A 23,638-nucleotide genomic window follows, 5' to 3' on the forward strand; every position below is an offset into this window, starting at 1 on the left:
GTTCTGACAGGAAGGGGTCATCGGTTCATGCTGCTTGTGCCAAATTCTCACCCCCCATCAGCACGGGGCAACAAAAATCTGGATGCATCTGACCAGGAGATGTTTCTCCGCTTTTCAATTATACAAGTTTTGTGCTCATTTACCTCCTGGAGATTCACCTTTCTGTTTCTCTTAGCAATTGTTATCTGCTGTTATAGCCCATCCGTGTTATGGAACGGCGAGTTGTGCATTCAGACATGTAAGTTGGATCCCTAGCGTTGTATTCTCTGCTCCTGACAGTGTAGCCTAATGGTCAAACCGATTCCTGACATCCTCCTCTGACCCCTTCCAGTGATGAGTTGTTTCTGCCCACAGGATCCCCTTTCGCTGGATGTTTCCTTGATCACGCCATTTTTGGCATACTCTCCATACCATTCTATGAGCAATCCCCATAAGGCTGATAGTGAACTCCCGGCCCCGGCTAGTCCAGCACCGATGACTGGCCTCGTTGGAAGTCGCTCCGATCGCTGGATTTTCCCATCTAATGTGGATTCACACTGAAACTGTCTTGTGATTTTATGCTGCACTCCGGGGTCACGGCTCAGGAGAGTTCCAATCATGAAAGGCAGAGGTCTCTAATAAAGAGGCCATTCATGTATTTAGGATGAGAGAAGTAATCAGGGGGATTATACAAACCCCATGATGCTGCAGTCACTGGGGGCCGGTTGGGGCCAATGTTAAGCAGTGGAAACATCCGCATCAATATGTGTACCATTAGGTGAGCGTTTTGCCAGGGATCCGCAACAGATTTCACCCCTTCAATGAATGAATAAAGTCTGCTGTGAATCTGCACCAAACCCGCCACGTAAAGAGTGTAAATGCACCCTGGGGCTTTATTCCCACGAGCGCATATACATATACGCACCCATGTGAAGCATTAGTTTCCAATGCAGCCGTTCACACGGGAGAATATACGGCGCATAAAAAACACCGGCAGCGTGAAAAATAGAACATATACGTGGTTGGCGTATATACGCTCAGCCAAAACAGTTCTGGAACTATGTTTTGGCCAATATACCCCGGCGGGTCCTATAGACTCCTATGGGAGCAGGGCAAGAGAAGGGAGGGGGAGGCATTTTTGCAGCATCCAACACTGCGAAAGGCTTACAGGTGCCTCTATATAGGCATTGGAAGGCATCCTGAGGATTTGGGCTGAGCGAGGGTTTTCCGGGGTGCAGCGTATTTTTCCACTAAAAACTATGCTTGTGGTCATGTAAATGAATGAGAAAACGCTGGCTGTGATCATGGAAAAACGCCATTCAGGCGCTTATACGGAGCGGGCATGAAAACGTAAAAACGCTGTCGCCGTATATATGTGCTCGTGGGAAAGAGCCCTGAAGATGGTGTTCCTGGTGAAACCAGCGCTGCAGGTAGCAGTGACGACCGCTGAGCTGTCATGCAATACTTAATGTTTGCATTCCCACTTGGCGATTGGTTGCTATAAAAATTGCGTCAAATTCACATTGGAAAAAATGTGCATTTTTGGTAACTGCAAAAGTGTCAAATCCACCCAATAACTGCATGTTTTATGTTTCTTGTATGCAGCTTAACTATGTGGGTATAGTTTTACTGCAACCGACCGCGGCCCCCGTGTGAACGCAGCCGATACGTGCGACTGTGGGTTTCTTATGTTGAATGATAAGCAGCTCTGGAGATTTTGGGTAATCGTATGAAGCCCCATTTAGACACACAGATTATCGCTCGAAATTCGTTAGAACGATAAAAGTGAGCGATGGATGTAAGCGGACTGAAAGATAACGATGAGCGAATCTTAACGAAAACTGCATGACAGACGCAACGATTATCGCTCAAACGACGGCTTTTGAGCGAATTTCGAGCGATAATCGTTGTGTCTAAATCAGCCTTAATTGCGAGGAGACTTTTCTCGGCGCTGTATATACTTGTCTGTATACGGGATGCCCTTGTGTTTCTGTACTCGGCAGCAGCGCTCCGCATTACTGCGTCCATCAGCTCTTCCATTATTGACTGAATGATTCTCCAGAGGCTGCAGGAGGCTATCTACCAGCCTGACCTTACATAGTGGCGGGGGCTTCAGAGACCCTCTGAGCACATGTAATATCTATGAGACAACAAGAATGTCAGCCCGGGGCAGTTGGCGGGGATCGCCCCGTGCTTCTAGTACATAATGCAGGAGGGAGATGCCGTCTGTTACAGATTGCTAGAACCATCTGATCTTGCGCCGACCGGAGTCTGACTACTTACTTACTCATCAGTCAGGGCCGAGCGCCGCCCGTGTCATCAGCGGACATGAAATCATTCCCTCGGTTAATATCACATTCCAATGTGAAAAAAAAAATAGAATAAAAAAACTGAAAAATCTTAAGTCCGTTGATGTGACCAGACTCAGGCCGCTTTCAGACGACCGTGAAACTCGCGAGAGATTTGCATATTGCGAGATGCACCCCATTCTTTTGAATGGAGTAAAATCCAGGAGTGAATCGTGGCATGTCATTTTTTCGTCTTCCTCAGAACGCATCGCCCTCTGATTTCAATGGGACCTCTAATGCCTTGCAGCCGTGCGATGGGAGGTTTCCATTCTCTATCGAGCGCGAGGATCGGAATTCCACACATTGCTGGAAAATAGCTTCATATTTGCCGGTAAATCACGCGTTTACAAGCGCGATATCGGTAGGAGTTTCTTGGCCCGATATTGCGCTCGCCCGTGTGTAGGTTGCCTGAGGCTGGATTCACACAAGTGTATGCTTATTTGCACGCGCACTTGTGTTGCGTTATTGCGCATCGGGCATTGCATATTTGCATGCGCAGCTGCTTTTCTTTACTATGGTGGTGGCGGGGTGCACGAATGCGCTCGCAATATGCAACAGGATGCGCCATACGCCGTGAAACTCCATGAGAAAAAGAACAATTAGGCTAAATTTAACCCTGAACGCGCCCTGCAAGCGCAAAAAGTGCAGTCAAATACGCTGATGTGCACACAAAAGACTCGTTCATAGTGCAAATATGTTGCGCTGAGTCGCACGCAAAAACAAATACGCCGTGTTAAGGAGCCCTTAAGGGTAGGGTGAAATCTCCACCAGAATCCGTGCGGTTACATGTGGCGTTTGATGCAGATCATATTTGCGTCGCCTGAAGCGCACGTTGTTCTCAGGATACGTTCACATTCAGTGGATTTTCTTGTAGATCCGTGTCAAAACCTTCAGGAAAGTCGCATCAAATTGGATATGTAAGAAGCTGATTTTACGCAGATTTTGATGATGATTTCACCCAATTATATGAAGAGTTTAAATCCGTAAATAGAATCCGCAGCGGAGGGCAATTTACAGAGCGGCCCCTCCCTCATGGTGCGGATGAGACTTCCTGAACTCTGCAGCATTTCTGTGTGAGAACACCCTGAGGCCCCATTCACACAGCTGTATGCGTAAAACGTAGCAGCGTGGGAGCGTGCGATGAGCCGGCTGTCGCAGTGTATGGCGGTGATAATGGCAGCGGATCTCACCCACACTATATGTGCAATGGGGCTTGTTTCTTTTTTAAAATACCCCACTCTGTCTCATAGCGGTGTTGTACATGGACAGCGTTGCACACGCTACTCGTAGAGAAGAATAGCGCTGTTTGTGCGTGGTACGCGGTGAAATAGAGCATGCTGCAAGCTTTTTTACAAACATATCTACGCAAAAGCCCAGGAAAATAAAGCATGCCGCATATTTTTTTGCACGACCGAATTGCGCACGCCAAATATGCACCATGTGAACGACCTGCAGTCAGGCCAGGATGCTCATCCTCTTACAGATGCATAAATGCGCCCGGTGTACGCTAGTCTGTCACTGGCCTTGGGGCTCATTCACACGAGAGAGCTTGTGCAGCTAACTTTCATGCGCAAAAAAAACAATTATTAGAACCAATGGTTTCCTACGGAAACATCCAGATGAAGGAAGTTTAGCTGCGGAAAACCCCCCCCCAAAACGCACGACCAAAGATAGGACATGAGTGACAGAAATTCCCTGCTGTGCGAAAATATAAGTACTGACTAGAGATGAGCGAGTATACTCGCTAAAGGCAATTGCTCGAGCGAGCATTGTCCTTAGCGAGTACCTGCCCGCTCGAGACTGAAGGTTCAGCTGCCGGAGTGGGGGAGTGGTGAGTAGCGGCAGTCAGCAGGAGGGAGCAGGGGGGTGAGAGGAAGACAGAGATCTCCCCTCCGTTCCTCCCCGCTCTCCCCCGCAGCTCCCTGCCCGCCGCCGGCACCTGAACCTACATTCTCGAGCGGGCAGGTACTCGCTAAAGGCAATGCTCGCTCGAGCAATTGCCTTTAGCGAGTATACTCGCTCATTTCTAGTACTGACCTATTTTTGCTCCTATGGGAGACCATGCAAGCCGGCCGGCCAAGAGTGATGAAGGGATTCCCCAGCAGCGTGGATAGAGGGTTTCCCCTGCAGGGGAGATGGAGGGATTCCCCACCAGTGCAGATGGAGGGATTCCCCTGCAGCGGAGCTCTAGGGAGACCTCATAAAGTCTCTCTTCCCCATATGAGGAGGCCAGTCCTGTTACAGATTTTGCATTGGGGTGGTGCCTTATCTGTGTTGGAATCTCCGGCCGGAGGTTCCATCACAGATCCAACTCAAAATACTTGAAGAAAAGGTGCTTTTTCTTCCTTCCAAAAGCCAGGCAGCTGGGCAGAAAGCTGGCAAACCCCATTATAGTAAATGGGGTCTGTCTGGCGCTGTTCAGGCCGTCCAGAGATGGAGCCATTCTGCCATGGGGATTCCCCTTTCCTGGGGAACCACCCTTAGATGCTGTCACATGGGATGGAATATTCCACAAGAGCGTTGAAGAATATGCCATCCCGCTGAAGAAATTGGCAAAATTCTGTTGGCAATTTCGTATCAAAATACCCGGTTAGTTGTGCGAATTTTGGTACGTAATTCCAGGACCGCATATTCCGCAGCGCTGCTGCACGCTGTAGCTGAACATGCCTCTTGCCTGTATGCGGTGCATATAGCCCGCATCCCTATAGAATACGACTTCCAGAAGGTGACGGTGCGGAACTGATGGGAGGATTGCAGAGATTGTGTTACAATTCTCTATGTATTTCAGGCGGTCACGTGGCGGCGCGCGGACGGTAATTCATCGGCTTGTTTCTCTGTGGGAATATAGATTGTGTATTGACCTGGATTTGTGATGTGAGACGCTGCAGCTAATGAAAGTGGAATTACAAAGATATGGAGCATGCTTTAAATGACAAGGCGAATTTTACAAATGATGTAAAGCATTTCATGTCGTATTGTATTCTTAGCAGTGAAATAACAAGATTTCTGCCCACATTAAGCAATCTTGGCGCTTTATTGATGGATAATCTTTCTGAAGACAGAATTTCATGCACAGCCCGAGTCTAGCTGACCATGTATCTACGGACTGAGCTAGGCAGATATGACAGACCTGCATAGTATACAGGATGTTCCAGCGCAGAACCTCATGATAATCTGGATTTCACAAGATCGGAACCAGAAGACTAAATAGAGAAGACCCTTTACAAGTCAGAGCGGTCCCGTATTCTGCAGCAAGAGGTTATTGGGTTCTAATCCAAACAGTATATAATCCATGCAAATGAGCATGCATGGCCTTATAAGTCTCCTCACTCACCTTCTAGGTGTCCCCACACCCTTGCTGGGTGCTCTCCTTGAGAAGAGACTATGCCATCCCCTTATCCACTCACCCCTTAGGTGTCTCCACACATTTTTAGGGTGCTCTCCTTAAGGAGACACGACACTGCTTCTGATCCACATCATAGGCCCCTCACAGACCAAGCCAGAAGCCTACTGCACACCGAAGGGCGCAATCACCCCGAAACACTCTGTCTGTGCACGGTTATCTGGTTTGATTTCATATTCCCAATCATTGTTAAGATTTGCTAGGAGTCACTTTGATTTGAAGGAATGCTGCCATCCAATAGGTGGCGCTGTAGAGGTATTTTTCCATCCTTCTTATTTGCATAGATTTCCCAGAGGAGCGTGCATGGCCTTTTAAGTCTCCTTACTCATCTTTTAGGTGTTCCCACATGCCTTCTGAGTGTTCTCCTCGTTGAGAGACTATGCCGGCCTTTACCCACTCACCCCCTAGGTGTCTCCACACACTTTTTGGGTGTTCTCCTTAAGGAGACAGGAGATTGCTTCTGACCCAATATATAATCCGGCACCCATCATGCTCCACTGGCTGGATTAAAGGACGTTTATGTTGCGGTATACAAATGCAAGGTGGATTCGCTGTGGATTTTCTGCACCATTTGGGACGGATGGGATACACATTTTGTTGCAGATCAGCAGTAGATTTTACCATTTTAATTGAAGGAGTGAAATCTGCAAAATCCATACAAAGTGGTGCAAATTTTGACATTGATTTTTGAGGATCAGCTGCAGATTCTTTACACCGTGAATAATCCACAGCGTATCCGCTATGTGTGACTGCACTCCGAGGCCACAACCACACGGGGCAGACAATCCACAGCATATCCGCTATGTGTGACTGCACCCCGAGGCCACAGCCACACAGGGCAGACAATCCACAGTATTTACATTAGTAGCAATGTGAAAGTGATTTTTAAATTTCGTCCACAGGCTGGGGAAAAAAAATCAGCCCCGAGGCCGGTGTCAAATGGGTGAAAGTGCATTTATGTAATGGGCATTGAGTATTTGCAAGTTTAATTGTACTTTTTATGTGCGTAAATCGTGTGCATTTGTGCACGCAAAAAAGCGTGCTACTATTTTGCCATTGATTGCAATGGGCAATTAAGTCATTAGTTTAATTAGTGCAGGAAAGTAGCGCATGCTGTGTATTTATTTGCGTGAACGACATTTGCTTATGTGAACAAAACCATTGAAATCAACAGGTTCTATTCACTGCGTGTTGCACGTACAAATGTTGCATGCGTATAATTCTGTGCGAATTCATTTATCTTTTGATATGGTGCATAAAATCCGCAATAATAGCGGCCGGTCACCGATGTGCTATTTTTCCCGGCGCGATTTTTTTTTTACGCACCCAAAAATCACTCATCTGAATGAATACTTTGGAATCCAACGCTCCCGATGGCCGCGATTTTAGGGCGATATTTTTTTAGCTGCGTATATATGGTTGTCTGAATAAGGCCTAAAGCAGATCGGACCCACAAAAACACTGCAGATTTTCTGCACAGCAAATCCACCCTGTGTGAACCTGGCCGAGGTCCGGTCACATGGTGCTGAAATACTGAAAAATACGCAGCATTTTATAGTCCATTAATGCGGATTTAATAAGAACTCGTATCCGACGCCGCAGAAGATCCATAGCCAAAAGTGATTTATGGTTTCCACTTTAAATCCTTAGCTTGTCAATTAATGCTGCAGATCCTCAGGATGGATTTCACCTCTTCAAAGTGAAATCCTCACCAAAATCCCTATGTTATATAAACAGACGGTAACACACATTTTGATGCATATCTGCACACATTTAGGGCTTCTTCAAACACTTTTTCCATAGCATGCTTTCATTGTAAGAACAGATTCGCATGGGATTTAAAGTGACAGATCCACATCGCAAAGCTCTGCCACATAATCCACAACACAAATCTGGGGCTCAGCCTTGGAATTCTGCTGCGCATTTGCATGCAAATACGATCATAGATCTATGGGGCGAATCCATGTGTGGCCGCCAGATGTGGTTTCTATCTATGTCCATTCTTTTTTTCCTTGGCGTGTATTTCACAATCCACATGTTGAAAAAATAGTTATCTGAATTATAGCGCAGATTCCTACTAAATCCAATGGGATGAGAAAGGGATGTGGATTCTGACACGAATTTCAGCAAGGAATCCATGAGTAACAAAAAAAAAATACATGGAAAGAAGGGCCAGTTTTTTTATTAAACTGATACATGCGTTTTTTTCTAATGTGTGAAAAAAAAAGCCGCCCAAAAAGTGATAGGAAAAAATGCACTTTTTGGAGCACTATTAAACCTTCCCTGCTGCCTTCCAGCTAAGGCTACATTTACAGCGACATCAGAGCCTCCAGCAGAAATGCTTTTGCGCGCCGAAAAAGTATAGTAAAATACGCTTATGTGCGCATAAAAAAACATTGTGCGTTCCGCAAAGATGCTGCGCTCATTTGCGCTCAAATACGCGTACATCTAAGTGACGCCAGCCGAAAACTGGTGTAAATGTGGCCTAACATCAAAAGATGCCCACAAAGTTTTCTAAAAAAATGTTATGTGTGAAAACCCCCCTAATTAGGGAAAAATTCAGGCGCATCAATTAATTGCTTTTTGATACAGGAGGGTGAAGTGGTGTAAATTTAATGGACCACTGAGAGTAGTAAAAACTTTGACCCGTGTGATGCAGAGTGCTAAGGCAGCAGAAATGCAGTCCTAAGCTCTCGCTCATGACCTGAAGGTTGCAAGTTCAATCCCTGCGTGGTTCAGGTAGCCGGATCAAGGTTGACTCAGCCTTCCATCCATCTGAGGTCAGTAAAATGAGGACCCAGCTTGGTGGGGGAAATAAATAAATGACCTGAAAGCGCTGCGGAATAAGTTGGCGATATACAAATAACAAGACTGATATATTAATTTTTACCCCTGACATGATGTTTGTTTGGAGGATGGAAGCCGTCAGAAACAAGAATAGCGACCATTTGTTTGCAATTTCTACAACCCCAATTCTAGTTCCTTCCCCAATTCGCTGGAGCTGGTCAGGTCCTCTCCCGGGCATCAGACCCTCTCCCCTTGCAATGTTCTTCCGCACTTATAACATGATTCTGGGCCAGCAGCCAGCTGCCTGGGAGTAGTGGGGCGATCATGGGGAGCAGCACCCCTGCACTCCAAATCTTCAGGTTACTACTTATGGAAAATGAACCGCTTCTATTAAAACCAGGAATTTTCCATTGCAGATCTGCATTTTGCCCCTTAGCTTTTTCTATAAAGTTCTTTCCTTGCAAACTTGTCAGGAAATGGGGAGTTTTCAACCAGAAAGAATCGGAGCGGTCTGTGGGATTTCATCACTAAATTGTGCATTGCTCCACATACATATCTGTAACATGTTGTTATGCTGCGTCTTCAGGTAGCGATGCCAGAAAGCGTTAACCCAAGTAATATGTGACCCAAGATTGCCGGTAGCTACAATCCCTGCGGTTTTGGCATTCTTTTCGTCGGCCATGATGGGTCCATTTTGCACACAGAGCCAGGCTGTCTTTTCTAACATCTTGGCTATCTCCGCGGCTGGGAGAGTGCCTGGGAGTGTTAGCTTGACACAATGTGTAACAGTAATTAAGAAATAAGCCTCTTGCCCAGTTTCACAGTAATCAATGTGCTAAGTAACTTCCATGGTCCAATGCCTCAAAAATCGCCATTAGCCTACGCCACTTACCGCCAGAAAATTTCTTATTTTCTGCTTTTCATCGGCTGCGGACTGGAATCTTCGCATTGCTGTATTTATACATTTGCACTTAAACAATGACAATAAACACGTTCCCGGAGTGTTACAAATCAGAAATTTGTCCCATTTTCTCCACCATCTTCCAGTGAGAGCGGTTTGGTCGGAGGGCTCAGTGGCCAAAGTCCTCAGTAGGAGGCGGTGGGCCAGAAGAGGCGGACGGTGTCTATGATATCATGAAGGCAAGGGAGCGTTCGCAATTATCTTCGCTATTGCTGTGTGATACACCGAGCTCTTCACAAATGTTTGCTTGCAAGCTACTTAATATCAGATTCCGCATCTTTGGATAGCATTATTGTTAGCGTCGTAGTAATCTCGATATTTGTTTTCCACTATCTACGGTGCCGGCAAGACCAGCATTATAAATGAGGTACAAATGCAGGTTTTTCAGTGATGACGTGTTATTTCATCATGAGATAATGTCCAAATAGTCGCTTGATAGAGCGGCAGTAAGCGACAATTGTTCAGTGTAAACACGGCCACCAACCGGGTGACGAGTGAGGATTTGTTCACAAGTTGCTCACCTAAAAATAGTTTGCAGGGAGGTGTGCGCTTGTTTGGCATGCACCTCCCATCCAACCACAGACAGATAAGGCAAATTGCAGCTCCCGCCTTAGCTACCGAATTAGTGCAAAATTATAGTGTCGCTGGTAGTGAAGAGGTTAATTGAAAGACTGTAACCAATAAGCTAAGGGCCCTGCAAAGAGACAGCAACCATAAAGCTGTGTGCCGTCAGTGAGAGACTACTTATTGTAATTTGCAACCGTTAAATTAGGGCCCTTTACATGGGATGACAGTCGGGCGTAGAAGTCCCAGCGATAATCTCTCCTATGCTTTTTCACAGGAATGACCATCATTCAGTGAATGGAGGCGGAGCCTCCGGGGATCATTCCTGTCCGCCCGCCTCCATTCACAGTAAACTGGCAGCTGTTCATAGATGAGCCTCTGCCTGGTTACACAGGCAATGATGGTTTGATTTTTTTATACATGCTTGATCCAAATGATGAACGATAATAATTAGCATAAAAGGGCCCTTAAAGGGGTTGTCCCACGGCGAAAGCGAAAAAAAAATGTTTTCACTTACCCCCGCATTCTGCCCTGTTAAAAAGAAAGCATAGGTTAGTTTTTAAAAATGGCATTGCGCTTACCTGCATCAGCGTTCTGCAGCTTCTTCTTTTAAAGATGGCGCCGCTCGTCTTCTCCCACGGTGCACCGCGGGTCTTCTCCCATGGTGCACCGTGGATTTTCTTCTCCTTCCTTGCGTTCCATTGCCGATTCCAGCCTCCTGATTGGCTGGAATCGGCACACGTGACGGGGCGGAGCTACGATGACGACGCGGTGACCAGCTCTCCGGCACGAGCGGCCCCATTCACCAGCCAGAAGACCGGACTGCGCAAGCGCGTCTAAAAACGCCAGAAGACATCAGAATTAGACGGCACCATGGAGACGGGGACGCCAGCAACGGAGCAGGTAAGTGAATAACTTCTGTATGGCTCATATTTAATGCACGATGTATATTACAAAGTGCATTAATATGGCCATACAGAAGTGTATAGCCCCACTTGCTGCCGCGGGACAACCCCTTTAAGTCCCTTCTAAGATATACAAGTAGCTAATGAAAGATGAGAGGAAAAAAGAAGGAGCAAATCTCTATACTGATGTTTTGGTTTGAGAATTTAGTTTTGTTTTTCTCCTCCCTTATTCTATATAGGAAAGTGAGATTGATCGATTCTTGACGCGTCTGAGAGGTGCAGGCGGTCCACGAAGCGTCACACCTTCCAAGGGGGACGTGCAAGTACATGGAATAAATGTTAAAAAACAAATCTGATCGTAGGCACAATCCCTTTTTACTCAGAGGCACGAGACGTGTTTTTAAGATCGACGCCTCTGTTTTTATTAAGAATTAATTCAGCATATAGTGCTAGACGTGTTTCGAGGCTGCTGAGCCCCTCTTCCTCAGTATTTTAGCCAGCATTGGTGTGTTCTCTTTACAGACGAGTGCAGCAGTCTAAAATATACAAGCTTGGTGCCTTGTATAGACTTTGTAACCAACAAGCTTCTGCCATTGTGATTGTCACGGCTACACTTTGCACCTCCAGTGGACTTAAAGGGGTTGTCCCGCGAAAGCAAGTGGGGTTATACACTTCTGTATGGCCATATTAATGCGCTTTGTAATGTACATTGTGCATTAATTATGAGCCATACAGAAGTTATTCACTTACCTGCTCCGTTGCTGGTGTCCCCGTCTCCATGGTGCCGTCTAATTTCAGCGTCTAATCTCCCGATTAGACGCGCTTGCGCAGTCCGGTCTTCTCCCTTCTGAATGGGGCCGCTCGTGCCGGAGAGCTGCTCCTCGTAGCTCCGCCCCGTCACGTGTGCCGATTCCAGCCAATCAGGAGGCTGGAATCGGCAATGGAACGCACAGAGCCCACGGTGCACCATGGGAGAAGACCTGCGGTCCACCGTGGGTGAAGATCCCGGCGGCCACGTAAGTAAGGTAAGTAAGGCAAGGTAAGTAAGAAGTCGCCGCAGCGCGGGGATTCGGGTAAGTACTATCCGTTTTTTTTTTAACCCCTGCATCGGGTTTGTCTCGCGCCGAACGGGGGGCCTATTGAAAAAAAACAAAACCCGTTTCGGCGCGGGACAACCCCTTTAAGTATTCTAAAGGAGGTTCGCTGGGACTATTCCTAATGATGACCTATTTTTAGGGTAGGTCATTACTAGTTGATCGTCAGGAGCCTGCCGCTTAGCACACCTATTGATCAGTTGATCCCCACGTCTGTTGTCGATGTGGACAGCGCTGGAAACAGATAGCATTGACAACATTGCAGCTCCACAATTTGTAAATATGGCACAGTTCTCATTGAATTCAATGCAATACCAACCCTGACTGCTGCAACATGGTCATCACTATCTACTTCCAGCACTGTCCACACTGAGAACGGGCCTGGGGATCAGCTGATCGACAGGGATTCAGAGCGGCGGACAGGTATGACCTATTTGATCAGTAGGAAAAGTCCCAAATAACCTCTGTAAGTTCATAGCTATTGTCCACTATAGTTATTTCTCAGCATGGCCCCATAAGTGAGTCAAGGGCCACACTTAAAAACTGACCCTGTTACATAATTCAGAAAAGACCCCAAACTACTGACTTCAGAATAAATAGACTCGAAAAATCACTGCAGACCAGGAATCTTAAACAAATACAAACCCTAAAAACTTACATCTCTCTTTCTTTGTGGAACCTTGCTGCTCCACTTTCTGACTTCAAGATATGGTAATAAGCCACATAGCCATGTGACTTTATTTACACAGGTACTTCTACAGCAAGAGCACCTGCACATACAGTCATGTAACCTTAACTGTGTAGGTCCTTCTCCAGTAACAGGACCTGCACGTATTATCATGTAAGGTTATCTGTGCAGGTCCTTCAGCAGCTCCTGCACACAGTCATGTGACCTTATCTGTGCAGATCCTTTAGCAGCTCCTGCACACAGTCATGTGACCTTATCTGTGCAGGTCCTTTAGCAGCTCCTGCACACAGTCATGTGACCATATCTGTGCAGGTCCTTCAGCAGCTCCTGCACACAGTCATGTGACCTTATCTGTGCAGGTCCTTTAGCAGCTCCTGCACACAGTCATGTGACCATATCTGTGCAGGTCCTTCAGCAGCTCCTGCACACAGTCATGTGACCTTATCTGTGCAGGTCCTTCAGCAGCTCCTGCACACAGTCATGTGACCTTATCTGTGCAGGTCCTTCTGCAGCTCCTGCACACATTTGTGCTGTAGGGATTATAACACATTACCGTATCATTTTAGTTTTTGCCATACTTCAGGGCAAAACATGACAAACCCCCAGTGTGCATCATATCCCTAAAATTATTACATTTTAAACCATTATGTGTCACACAAGATGTTCACACTGATGGGTGGAGGTTTTCAAGGCAAGTGCTTACTACCCCATAGCGCTTCTTAAAGGTGCATTGTTCAAGAAGAAATCAGTGTATATTTCTGATTGCCAAATCTAATATCTTAACTCTGCGCCGGCTGCAGCAAGTGAACAGGCGGAGCACATAATGGTCAGCGGCAGCTCTGATGTTTACGTGTACAGATAGAGAGGTCAGTAGTTGGCCACAAATATTAAAGGCCTGGCCAACACTCCTGAGGCCGGCCATTAACCCCTGCAGGAGGCCAATAACTTGGGGCTCTGATTCCTGCATCATTCCACCTCATTTTATAAATTCCTCCCTAAAATTACAGGAGGAGGGAGTGAATTCTGTGCAGGAGGCCGTGGCGGCCATCACTTCAGAAAAAATCTTCTTGTCTCATCTGCCAGTCTTTACTCTAAAGGAGTGAAGGTGCTTTTACACGGGATGATCTGTTGGGTGCAATATGTCCCAGCGTTCCTATGCCTTTACACAGGAGCGGTTATCGCTATCTGAATAGCGTTCCAGCCCACCCGCCTCCATTCCCAGTAAGCAATCAGTTGTTCATAAGTGAACCATCTGCTTGTTCACATCATTCCGTTTTCTGCATGCAGAAAATAAGTGACGAACGAGAAGTTAACAATTTCTCGTTCATCGTTCAGTCGGTGCATGCCAGATTCTCGCTGGACCGGGGATTCCGATTATCGGCCCCTGTAAAAACACCTTTAAACAATTCATGTAAAGGCTTAAAAACAAAGCAAATGACAGTTTGGAAGTTTTTAAAAACTGGATGGGAAATTTCTCATCAGGGTAATTTTGATGCCCCTTTCCTGGTAGCTTTTTTTCCCTTCTCCACTTTAAAATGTGATAAATTCAACAAGTGCTGCACAATGTGGATACATTTGTTGCATCTTTAAATACGCCTAGAGACATGGAGTCTCTTTTTGGTAACCCATCCCCGCTACTGGAGTGAGATTTTTACCAGTTTCCTAAATTCTGCGACTTTTTAAAAAGTTGGAATTCTTACATCTGTCTAAAAACTTTACTTGATTCAAACCCCGCCCCCTTTGTATACATTTTTGAAAAGGGGAATGAGAGGCAGAACATTTGTTATTTTTGGCAGAAATCAATAGTAAATTTGTCTAAATTCATTTGTGTCAAAAGATGTAACTTACGCCAGAATTCTGGTGAGACACCAGTAATAAATGTGCCCCCTTTTATTTATCTACATCCATCCTATAGTTTTTTGATATCTTTGGTTTGCAAAAACAAATGAGTTATGTCTAATTATATTAACCCCTTAGTAATATCTGACATACATGTACATCAGATGTGTGCAAGGTTTCCATGGGGCGGGCTCGGGAGCTGAACCTGCGGCATACCTGGTCGATATCTTTGATAACCGATATTAGGCTGCAGCTGCCAGAATCGGAGATAACTTTGATTACTTCAGTTAACCATTTAGATGCTACCTTCAATTCTGACAGCAGCATTTAAAGGTCCCAACAGAGGGAGGGAACACCTTCTGTCACCAGAACAGCTCACCCGCAATGAGATTGCTTAGGAGCCATTTCTACATGATGGCAGCCTGGGGCTTTATAAAGGCCATCGGGGCTACTATGTATTTCTGCCTATTAAGCTATGCCTCTGGTACAACCCTTATAGAATGTCTAGAAAAATAAAATATGCTTAAGTATTGCAGTGTATTGTATACGTGATCTAATGATTGCAAGTTTAGGTCCCCCTACGGAAACTAAAAAACAAGAAAAAAAATAAATTCTATAAAGTATTTTTTGTAATTATTACAAAAAATAAAAAGAACAATAGATTAAAAAAACTCTTTTCCCATTTTAATATAAAAGACATATTTTGTATTGCCACATCCACAAACGTCCAGTCTATACAAATGATATATTATTTATCCCATGCAGACCTGTAGTCAGAAAAAAAATACAAAATATACACTTGTCCCAAGAAAAAAAATTAATAAAACGTGACCAAAAAGTCTTATGCATCTCAAAATGGTGGCAATAGAAACTGCAAGTTGTCCTACAAAAAATAAGCATCACACAGACCCATCAATGGAAAAATAAAAAAAGTTATGGCAGTCAGAAAATGGCGACAGAGTAATAAAAAAAAAAAATTTTTTTAAACTAGTACAAAATAAAAGTGCATAAATTTGGTGTGGTTGGAAACATACCGACATACAGAATAGCTAGCATTTCACTTTTTGGCGCACAATGCATGCTCTAAAAACAAGACCCCTCCAAAATGGCGCAATTGTGTTTTCTTTTCAATTTCACCCCCTTTAGAGTTTTTTAGTATATTTTATGGTAAATTAAATCGCACCACTGAAAAATATAATTGTCCTGCAAAAAGCAAGAACTCATACAGATATGTCAATGGAAAAATGTAAAAAAGTTCTGAAATATTGAAAGTGGGGAGGAGAAAACAAAAATGAAAAAACGAAAGACGGCTGTATCCTTAAGGGGTTAAAGGAGCCGTTCAGAAATGTAAGAGATGACCCAGATGAGTTGTTCCCAGAGTGCATGGCTAACAACGTAGACTTAGCCTAATTCTGCACTTTGCCCCCTCACTTTCCTGTCCTTCTTGCATCCGCATTGCACCCCCTAGGGTTTGAGATGACTCATTAGTGTCCACACATCACAGCAATAAGAGGGTGAAAACACAACAAGTGCGGAGGCTCCTAAAGTGATCATTTGTCCATCGCCCCATCTCAGCGGCCCCCTCCTGCTCCCATTCCCCCCAGAGGTTTTAATATGCAGAGTGCACCTTCCCCAGCAGCAGCAAGGCACTGTTCACACGTCTGGGTTTATTGATATCACATTGGACTGTTCAGGGCTGTCACTGGGACATTCAGCGTGTAATGCCCCCCTAAGGTGCAGCCTTAGCCGCCCCTCAAAGATCGGCCACAAAACTGCTCAGAGTTTCATGCAAGGTGAGACAATAAAAGACATCTCACAGCGTTGGACATGCTTCAGAAAAGCCTAAAGATGCCCAGCTCCCCCCAAAGTTCCTGTCATTCAGTGCCTTCACTCTCCCTTACAATTCATTCCTTATCTTAGGCAGAAAAGAAACTCTTAAGCCGGTCCTAGGCATTAGAACAATGTTGGCTCATGGAAGACCACTAAACGATGCCCTAAATAAATGCACCCAAAATGTAAAAGTCCCATCTTAAAAATGTGTGCGACCGTTTCCACAAACAGTCACTTCGCTCCAGATACGTCGATCATTTGAAACAATGTATAAGAAGTGTCTTTGCTCGGCTATGTGTCACATTGATACTACGTATAGCTCTAGATGCAATTTATTTTTTTTTTTGACTGCATGTGCCACAATCCAAGTTGTGAAGAAACATGTAAGGCTGCAGTGCGTCCCCATATGTCTGGTCCTCCGGCAGGGGAACTGATACCAGAACTGGTGGCATAGTCTGCATGGGATATTTCATGGCATTGGGCTCATCAGAAATAACATTGCATGCTATGGATGCCTGACATCAGTTGTATCCAGCTCCGCCATAAAACCACTGGCCGGATACAACTGATATATGGAAACCAGCCGTACTCATTAACCTCCTCGTGACTTACATGCCTGTTCAATGTATACAATATTTAAGTTGAGCCTTCTAACTCTAGCACATGTACATCCTGACTGTAAAATGTGGGAAAGAGAGCTGACGGGTAGGTTAAATGTCACACGTCCCTCTAAGACTTTAAGTCACATGCTGATCCTTGCAGCTGGGAACAGCAGGTGGAAAATGCAAAGATATTAATTAGCAGGTATATGTGAATGTACTGGAGGACAGGAAGTGCTTGCCATCAGCTGCCACCACCCGGAAATGTAGTTATAAATAAAAATCTTATTCCGCAGCGCTTTCAGGTAATTATTATTTATTACCCCCCACCAAGCTGGGTTCTCATTTTACTGACCTCGGAAGGAAAAATGAGGAGGCTGAGTCAACCTTGCACTGGCTACCTGAATCATGCAGGGATTGAACTTGCAACCTTCAGGTCATAGGCAAGAGCTTACACTCTGTGCCACACCATAGTTTTAGAATATATGCAATGGCCAAATCGTTAAAGGGGTTGTCTGTGTTTTTTTTTTTTTTAAATAATGTGCCCCCTACCCTAAAGTACATGTCATACATGTACTTACTGTGACGCCGAAGCAGGTCTTCTAGCCCAATGATGTCCAGTATACCGGTGATGTAGAAGCCCTGGCAGGTTTATAGGACGCCATTTATGACATCCCATTACGGGGCTTTTATTGGCTGCAGCGGTCATGTGGTTGAACAACCCATGCGATACTAAGAATCCCTACTTCGGTCTTATTAATTAACAATGCAGTATACCAATATATATTATATACCTCTGGGCAACCCTGTCAGGCTGGGTCCCTATACAATGTAGTATTGTATCCAGCTAGTTGTTTCATGCCTGAATCGGGCAGAACGGATGTCATTTTGGTGTAGTCTGAGCACCAGTCCATAGTTGGGCAGGAAAATGCTGCATGCAATGCAGGAAGGTATCTGCTGCAGTGGACGCCATGTAGGCGCCTATAGAAAGCTACGGCATCAGCTTCCCTCCGGTGCTTCACTACAAAGCCAGAAAGCTGGATAGTTGGGACCCCAGCCTCACTGTTTGAAAGAATCCTTTTGATACTGGATCAAACTGTATTTTATGTGCTTCAATTAAATGTAATTCTTGAGGCTTTAGGTTTATAATAGTTAAAGTGCCTCAAAAAGTCGTCTCTACGAATAATCGGATTCCTGTGCTAAGAAATGAAATTCTAATTGGACTTCTAGAAGTAAAGCTGCAAACTCCATTAGGAATCTTTAGTGATATTCACCAACCTCATTAGTTGATCAGATCACAGTTCAAACAAGCTTTTCTGTCCCAGAATATCAGATTCAGCGCTATCAACTGAAAATCCCCATTGAAATCAATATAAAACCAGATTTCACTCTTGACAGGGGCTGGAGAGCCTCTTCATAGAATTGCTGAGGGGGGAGAGTTCGAAAATGGACAGAAAGGCAGCGTTAGGTCTGAAATCTACGACTTCGATGTGTCTTGTGTCACAGTTGGCTGGTTTAGCTTTGGTTAAAAATAAGAAATAAACCTAGCCTCCAGACCCCCCCCCCCCCCCCCCAATATAGCTCTGCAGCTTCTTGGACTCCAGCTGAGCTGTAAATCACTTTTTCATTTTCCGAACTCTGCTCCCTAGTCTGTTTGGTATTCAAGGGCACTACACCGACCCAGAGTGTCATTCTGCTTTGGCCGAATTACTTGATTAAAACGCATATAAACTATTACTGGCTTCATTTTCCTTCTATTGCTGCACGCTATGGATCCTAAGCTACATTAAACTGTAATAAAGTCCGGGGGGAGGGGTGCCGGCTTGTTGCGGTGTACCTCACATTCTGCATTCATTTATGATACAAGGGTTGCAGGACTTTTATGAATTTATGCGCACCAGTGTCTCACTTGAGATATATTCCATTCATTAGGCAGTAAGTTGATGGTAGAACATGCAATATGTTCCCAGCTGTTTGCAAGTTTGGGGTCTCCGTGCCCTGGATTTGGATGTTTAGTGGCATCGCTCCACCCAAAGGCTCTTACTGCCCCCATTGGACCTGTCATAACTGCAAAGAAAAGAGCAGCTGGGAATCTTGATATTTGTGTTTCTTCTCTTACAAAGTGAAGCAGAGGTCATGAGAGATTAAGTGTGGATTGCAGCCTTCTGTCTACCATATTCATGATAAATACCCCCAGAAAGTTTCCACCATAAAGGTTTTGGAAAACTTTTCATTTCCCAGGAAAAAAAAAAGTAACCTTAAAAGCTACAAAAAAAAAAAATCAGGTTTTCAGTAATTTCTGCACATTTGATGTCTGTGGCTATTATTCTGAGTCCTAAACTCGGAGTAGACTGCGGATTTGCCCATCACATTCCAGTGGACTCATACATTTTCATTAAAAGTCAGCTAACCTGAGAACGATAAGGTCACATCCCCACTCATTCTGTTGCCTTCCCCGCTAAGAGGATTATGTGAAATTACTGAGCAGCAAATATATAGACAAGGTGGGCACATTTCCAGAGATTATCCGGATACGTAGACGCTGCTCAGAGCCGCGAACATTAATGGTTCGGAGCTGAAGGCTGTTAATTGCATCATTATGAAGTAATGAGGATGAAAGGCTTTAAGCGAGTTCTCCAATATCTTTAGTTCAAAACTAATTTATACCTTGAGATGTGCGCCGAGTTACATTGACTCTCACTCACAGCCAGAGGGCGCTCGGTCCAGCGAGATGTGAACACCCAGTGCGTACTTCTTTTTTGGTTTTTAAATAGGGATTTGGGATTCATTTTTAGTCTTGTAATTATGGGGATTCATAGTAAGATCTCACTCACCTGAATCCATGGGATTTTGCCAAATAAACCTGAATCCTGATGCAACTCCTAACCACCAGGACCAGGCTGGGGTATAACTATAAGGTTACCTTCACATACATCGTAAATGCTGCGGGCTTTTCACAACAGAAAACCCGCAGTAATTAAGATGAAAAACTGCAGTGACCAAATCATCATAAATGGTGCAGATTTGGCTGCAGTTTTTGTAGCAGATCTGCTGCTGAATTTAACTCTTGTATTGAATCCTGCAGTATAAATCCGTAACACAAGTAGGCGTGCTGCGGATCTAGAATTCACAGTGTTTTTCAAAAATGCTGCGGATTCGTTGTGGAAATTTTCTGCAAGATTTCTAAAATCTCCTCCACATAGCTTATACTGTAAATGCTACAATTCCTGCGGCAGAAATTCCACAGCATTTCCGGCTTCGCATGGCGGCCTAATATGTGGGGAAGATACGACTGCATCCTGCCTGCGTGTTAGGGCTTATTCACAGGAGCGTACATGGGCCGATATACGCTACCATCTGAGCTGTCTCCCCCTCGCTGACTCTCTGTCTCTCTCCTCCCCTCCACCTGTTTGCAGCTAAGTTCCCGCCCCCTCCCTGCCCCTTGTCCATAGCCAGCAATGGGAGGGGCGGAGCTTAGCTACTCCCTCACCCCGCCCCCTTCCATTGCAAACAGCCAGAGGGGAGGAGAGAGGCAGAGAGGCGGCGAGGGGGAGGGAAGGGGAATACAGCTCAGTCAGTAGTGTATATCGGCTGGCCATGAAAACGGTAGCCCATATACGCTCGTGTGGATAAGCCTTTAGGGTGCTTTCAAACGAGGCAAAATTATTCAGCATTCTGCACTCAAATCTGCAGCTTATTCCGCTGCTGCGAATTTCGTAACAAAACACACAAGTTTAATTACGGATTTTGAAGCAGAATTTCAGGCTGATTTGAGCCATTTCAATTTCTCATCACAATTTAGAAGCATACGATTTTGGTGCAGAATCTGAGTGCGGAATGTGAAATAAATCCACCCGTGTGAATGACCCTTCCACACATAAGCAGACCAGTACAATAGAAGCGTTATAGTTAGGGACACTGTTACAGATTTTGCTTCCTTAGCATACGGACATCACACGAGAGGTGGCCCTATGCTGTCCTTTTTTTTTGCTTGCTCGTTGACTTGAATGGGCAAGTCTCATCCACAAATCGGACCAAAACAGTGCAAGTTGTGTTTTTTTACCCCGCAACTTGAGCAACCATGTTAAAAAACTGATGGGTGAATTAGCGCTAATTCACATGACCTATAGCTGACTAGACAGCACACAAAGCCATAACACTACTCTGTAACTACTTAGTGGGAAGCAGATGTATTGTTACATTTCTTCAACTAAAGAAGTTTTCTACTTGTACGAAAATAGAAAAACAAACAAACAACTTTGTAAGATACTTTGTGTTATAATTCCTCACCCTATATTGAAGATCCCTGATGGCTGGAACATTGTTCACATTCAGACATCAGAAACCTGCCTTGAAAGATGTCCTTTCCCCATAGGTGCTTGACTTGTTGTGTATCAAAGCCAGATATGATCAGGGAAAAACTTGTTTGCACCTCTATGTAACTAATGAATGTTGATAGTAAGCAGGGGGTGCATGGTGCAAAGTAATTGTACATTTAAGACCAAAAAATAATAGTAAGCTGTTTAGTGACCCCTAAAACACTGTGGCCATGGAGCCAAGGTAATAACCTGTGTTGTTCTCTCAGGGAATCGTCTGGACGATGGGTCAGATGTGGAGTCAGAACCAGATCTGCCTCTGAAGCGAAAGCAGCGCCGCAGTCGTACAACCTTCACCGCTGAGCAACTAGAAGAGTTGGAGAAGGCCTTTGAGAGGACACATTATCCAGATATTTACACCAGGGAAGAACTAGCGCAGAGGACCAAGCTGACTGAAGCCAGGGTGCAGGTGTGTATGCTGGGTCATTGGGTATGATTGCAGGCAGCCCTGGTGGTATCCACTTTACTATTAGAAGGGTTTTGTTGCCAGTTTATCGCTGGATCATGTGAACCTGAATGATATCGTTTAGTGTAAAAGCTGCCAGCAATAGTTCGTTCTCTTATCATTCGTTGTTTAGTTTAAGCAGGCATAAAAATGAAATAGCGTGTAAAAGGACCCTTGCAGTGCTGGAAATTTTTAAAAAGCCTTTAGATTGAAACCCTTACAGTAAACTTCTTTCTAATTTGGTGTCCACTGCCTGTCATCATGTGAAGTCCATGTATAGCAACAGAGATAACAAGATGCATAACAGGAAATGCGGAGAGGAATGCTGTCTCAAGCTGCCCATAAAAGTCTATGGAGAGGAGGAAGTTGCTGCAGAGGGAGATAGAAGCAGAGACTCAAATAGACACAGCTGCAGTTAACAGTGTTTACAGTTAGTGATATCACATCTACGCTGCTCAATGCAGCTGTATAATGTCCTCCATGTTACTGATGCTTATGAGGATGTTCTACAGAGAGATAGAGAAGAGGGTCTCATCTTCTCTATGTGTGCAGTGTATGGAGGCATCAAAGCAGTTAGTCTACACCTACTAGCTCAGAGAGAGAGAAAAAGAGATCCTGCTCTCCTATGTGTACAGTGTATGGAGACATCATTACAGCAGTCTACACCATACAGCTCAGAGATAGAGAAGAGATCCTGCTCTCCCACATGTGAAGTGTATGAATACATCATTACAGCAGTCTACACTGTCCAGCTTAGGAAAAGAGAAGAGATCCTACTCTCCTACGTATGTAGTGTATGGAGACATCATAGCAGCAGTCTGCACTGTCCAACTCAGAGATAGAGAGGAGATCTTGCTCTCCTACGTGTGTAGTCTATACAGACATCATAGCAGCAGTCTACACCCACCAGCTCAGAGAGAAAGAGAAGAGATCCTGCTCTCCTATGTGTACAGTGTATGGAGACATCATAGCAGCAGACTACACCCACCAGCTCAGAGAGAAAGAGAAGAGATCCTGCTCTCCTATGTGTACAGTGTATGGAGACATCATAGCAGCAGTCTACACCCACCAGCTTAGAGATAGAGAAGAGATCCTGTTCTACTATGTGTACAGTGTATGGAGACATCATAGCAGCAGTCTACACCCACCAACTCAGAGATAGAGAAGAGATCCTGCTCTCCTATGTGTACAGTGTATGGAGACATCATAGCAGCAGTCTACACCCACCAGCTTAGAGATAGAGAAGAGATCCTGTTCTACTATGTGTACAGTGTATGGAGACATCATAGCAGCAGTCTACACCCACCAACTCAGAGATAGAGAAGAGATCCTGCTCTCCTATGTGTACAGTGTATGGAGACACCATAGCAGCAGTCTACACCCACCAGCTCAGAGATGGAGAAGAGATCCTGCTCTCCTATGTGTGCAGTCTCTGGAGACATCATAGCAGCAGTCTACACCCACCAGCTCAGGAAGATTAAAAATTAGAGATAAAGCCTGAAGAGACAAAATGGGTGATAGATGCAGGATACAAGTCCTGTATTGGCTAGATACAGTGTTATCCCTTTTGTACACACATGACAGCTTATTTTGTCCAAAAAATGCAGGTACACATGTAAGTGAAATGGATATGAATCATACTGCAAATATATGAAATTTCTTTAAAAAATAAGCATACTGAATTCCGTGAGTATAATACATAGACTATACATAGAACAGGTGCTCACAATATGGGGCGACAGAGCTGAGAAGACTTGTGGGAACTCTTTGACAAGAACTGTACTGGACAATGCAACTTTAGGTCAAATGTATACACAAAG

The 23,638-nt window shown here is 44.8% G+C and overlaps 1 protein-coding gene across 2 annotated transcripts in view; it reads left to right on the top strand.

Annotated features, from left to right (window-relative positions):
* The window catches only part of PAX7 (paired box 7), a 122,870-nt gene that overhangs the window by 48,273 nt on the left and 50,959 nt on the right, over positions 1-23,638 (top strand). For both annotated transcript variants that reach the window (XM_066606348.1, XM_066606349.1), the window contains exon 5: positions 21,583-21,782. In XM_066606348.1, the coding sequence (XP_066462445.1) occupies positions 21,583-21,782 (200 nt within the window). The remainder of the gene's footprint in view (positions 1-21,582; positions 21,783-23,638) is intronic.

Source organism: Eleutherodactylus coqui, chromosome 6, assembly GCF_035609145.1.
Source record: "Eleutherodactylus coqui strain aEleCoq1 chromosome 6, aEleCoq1.hap1, whole genome shotgun sequence".
Taxonomy (NCBI): Eukaryota; Metazoa; Chordata; class Amphibia; order Anura; family Eleutherodactylidae; genus Eleutherodactylus; species Eleutherodactylus coqui.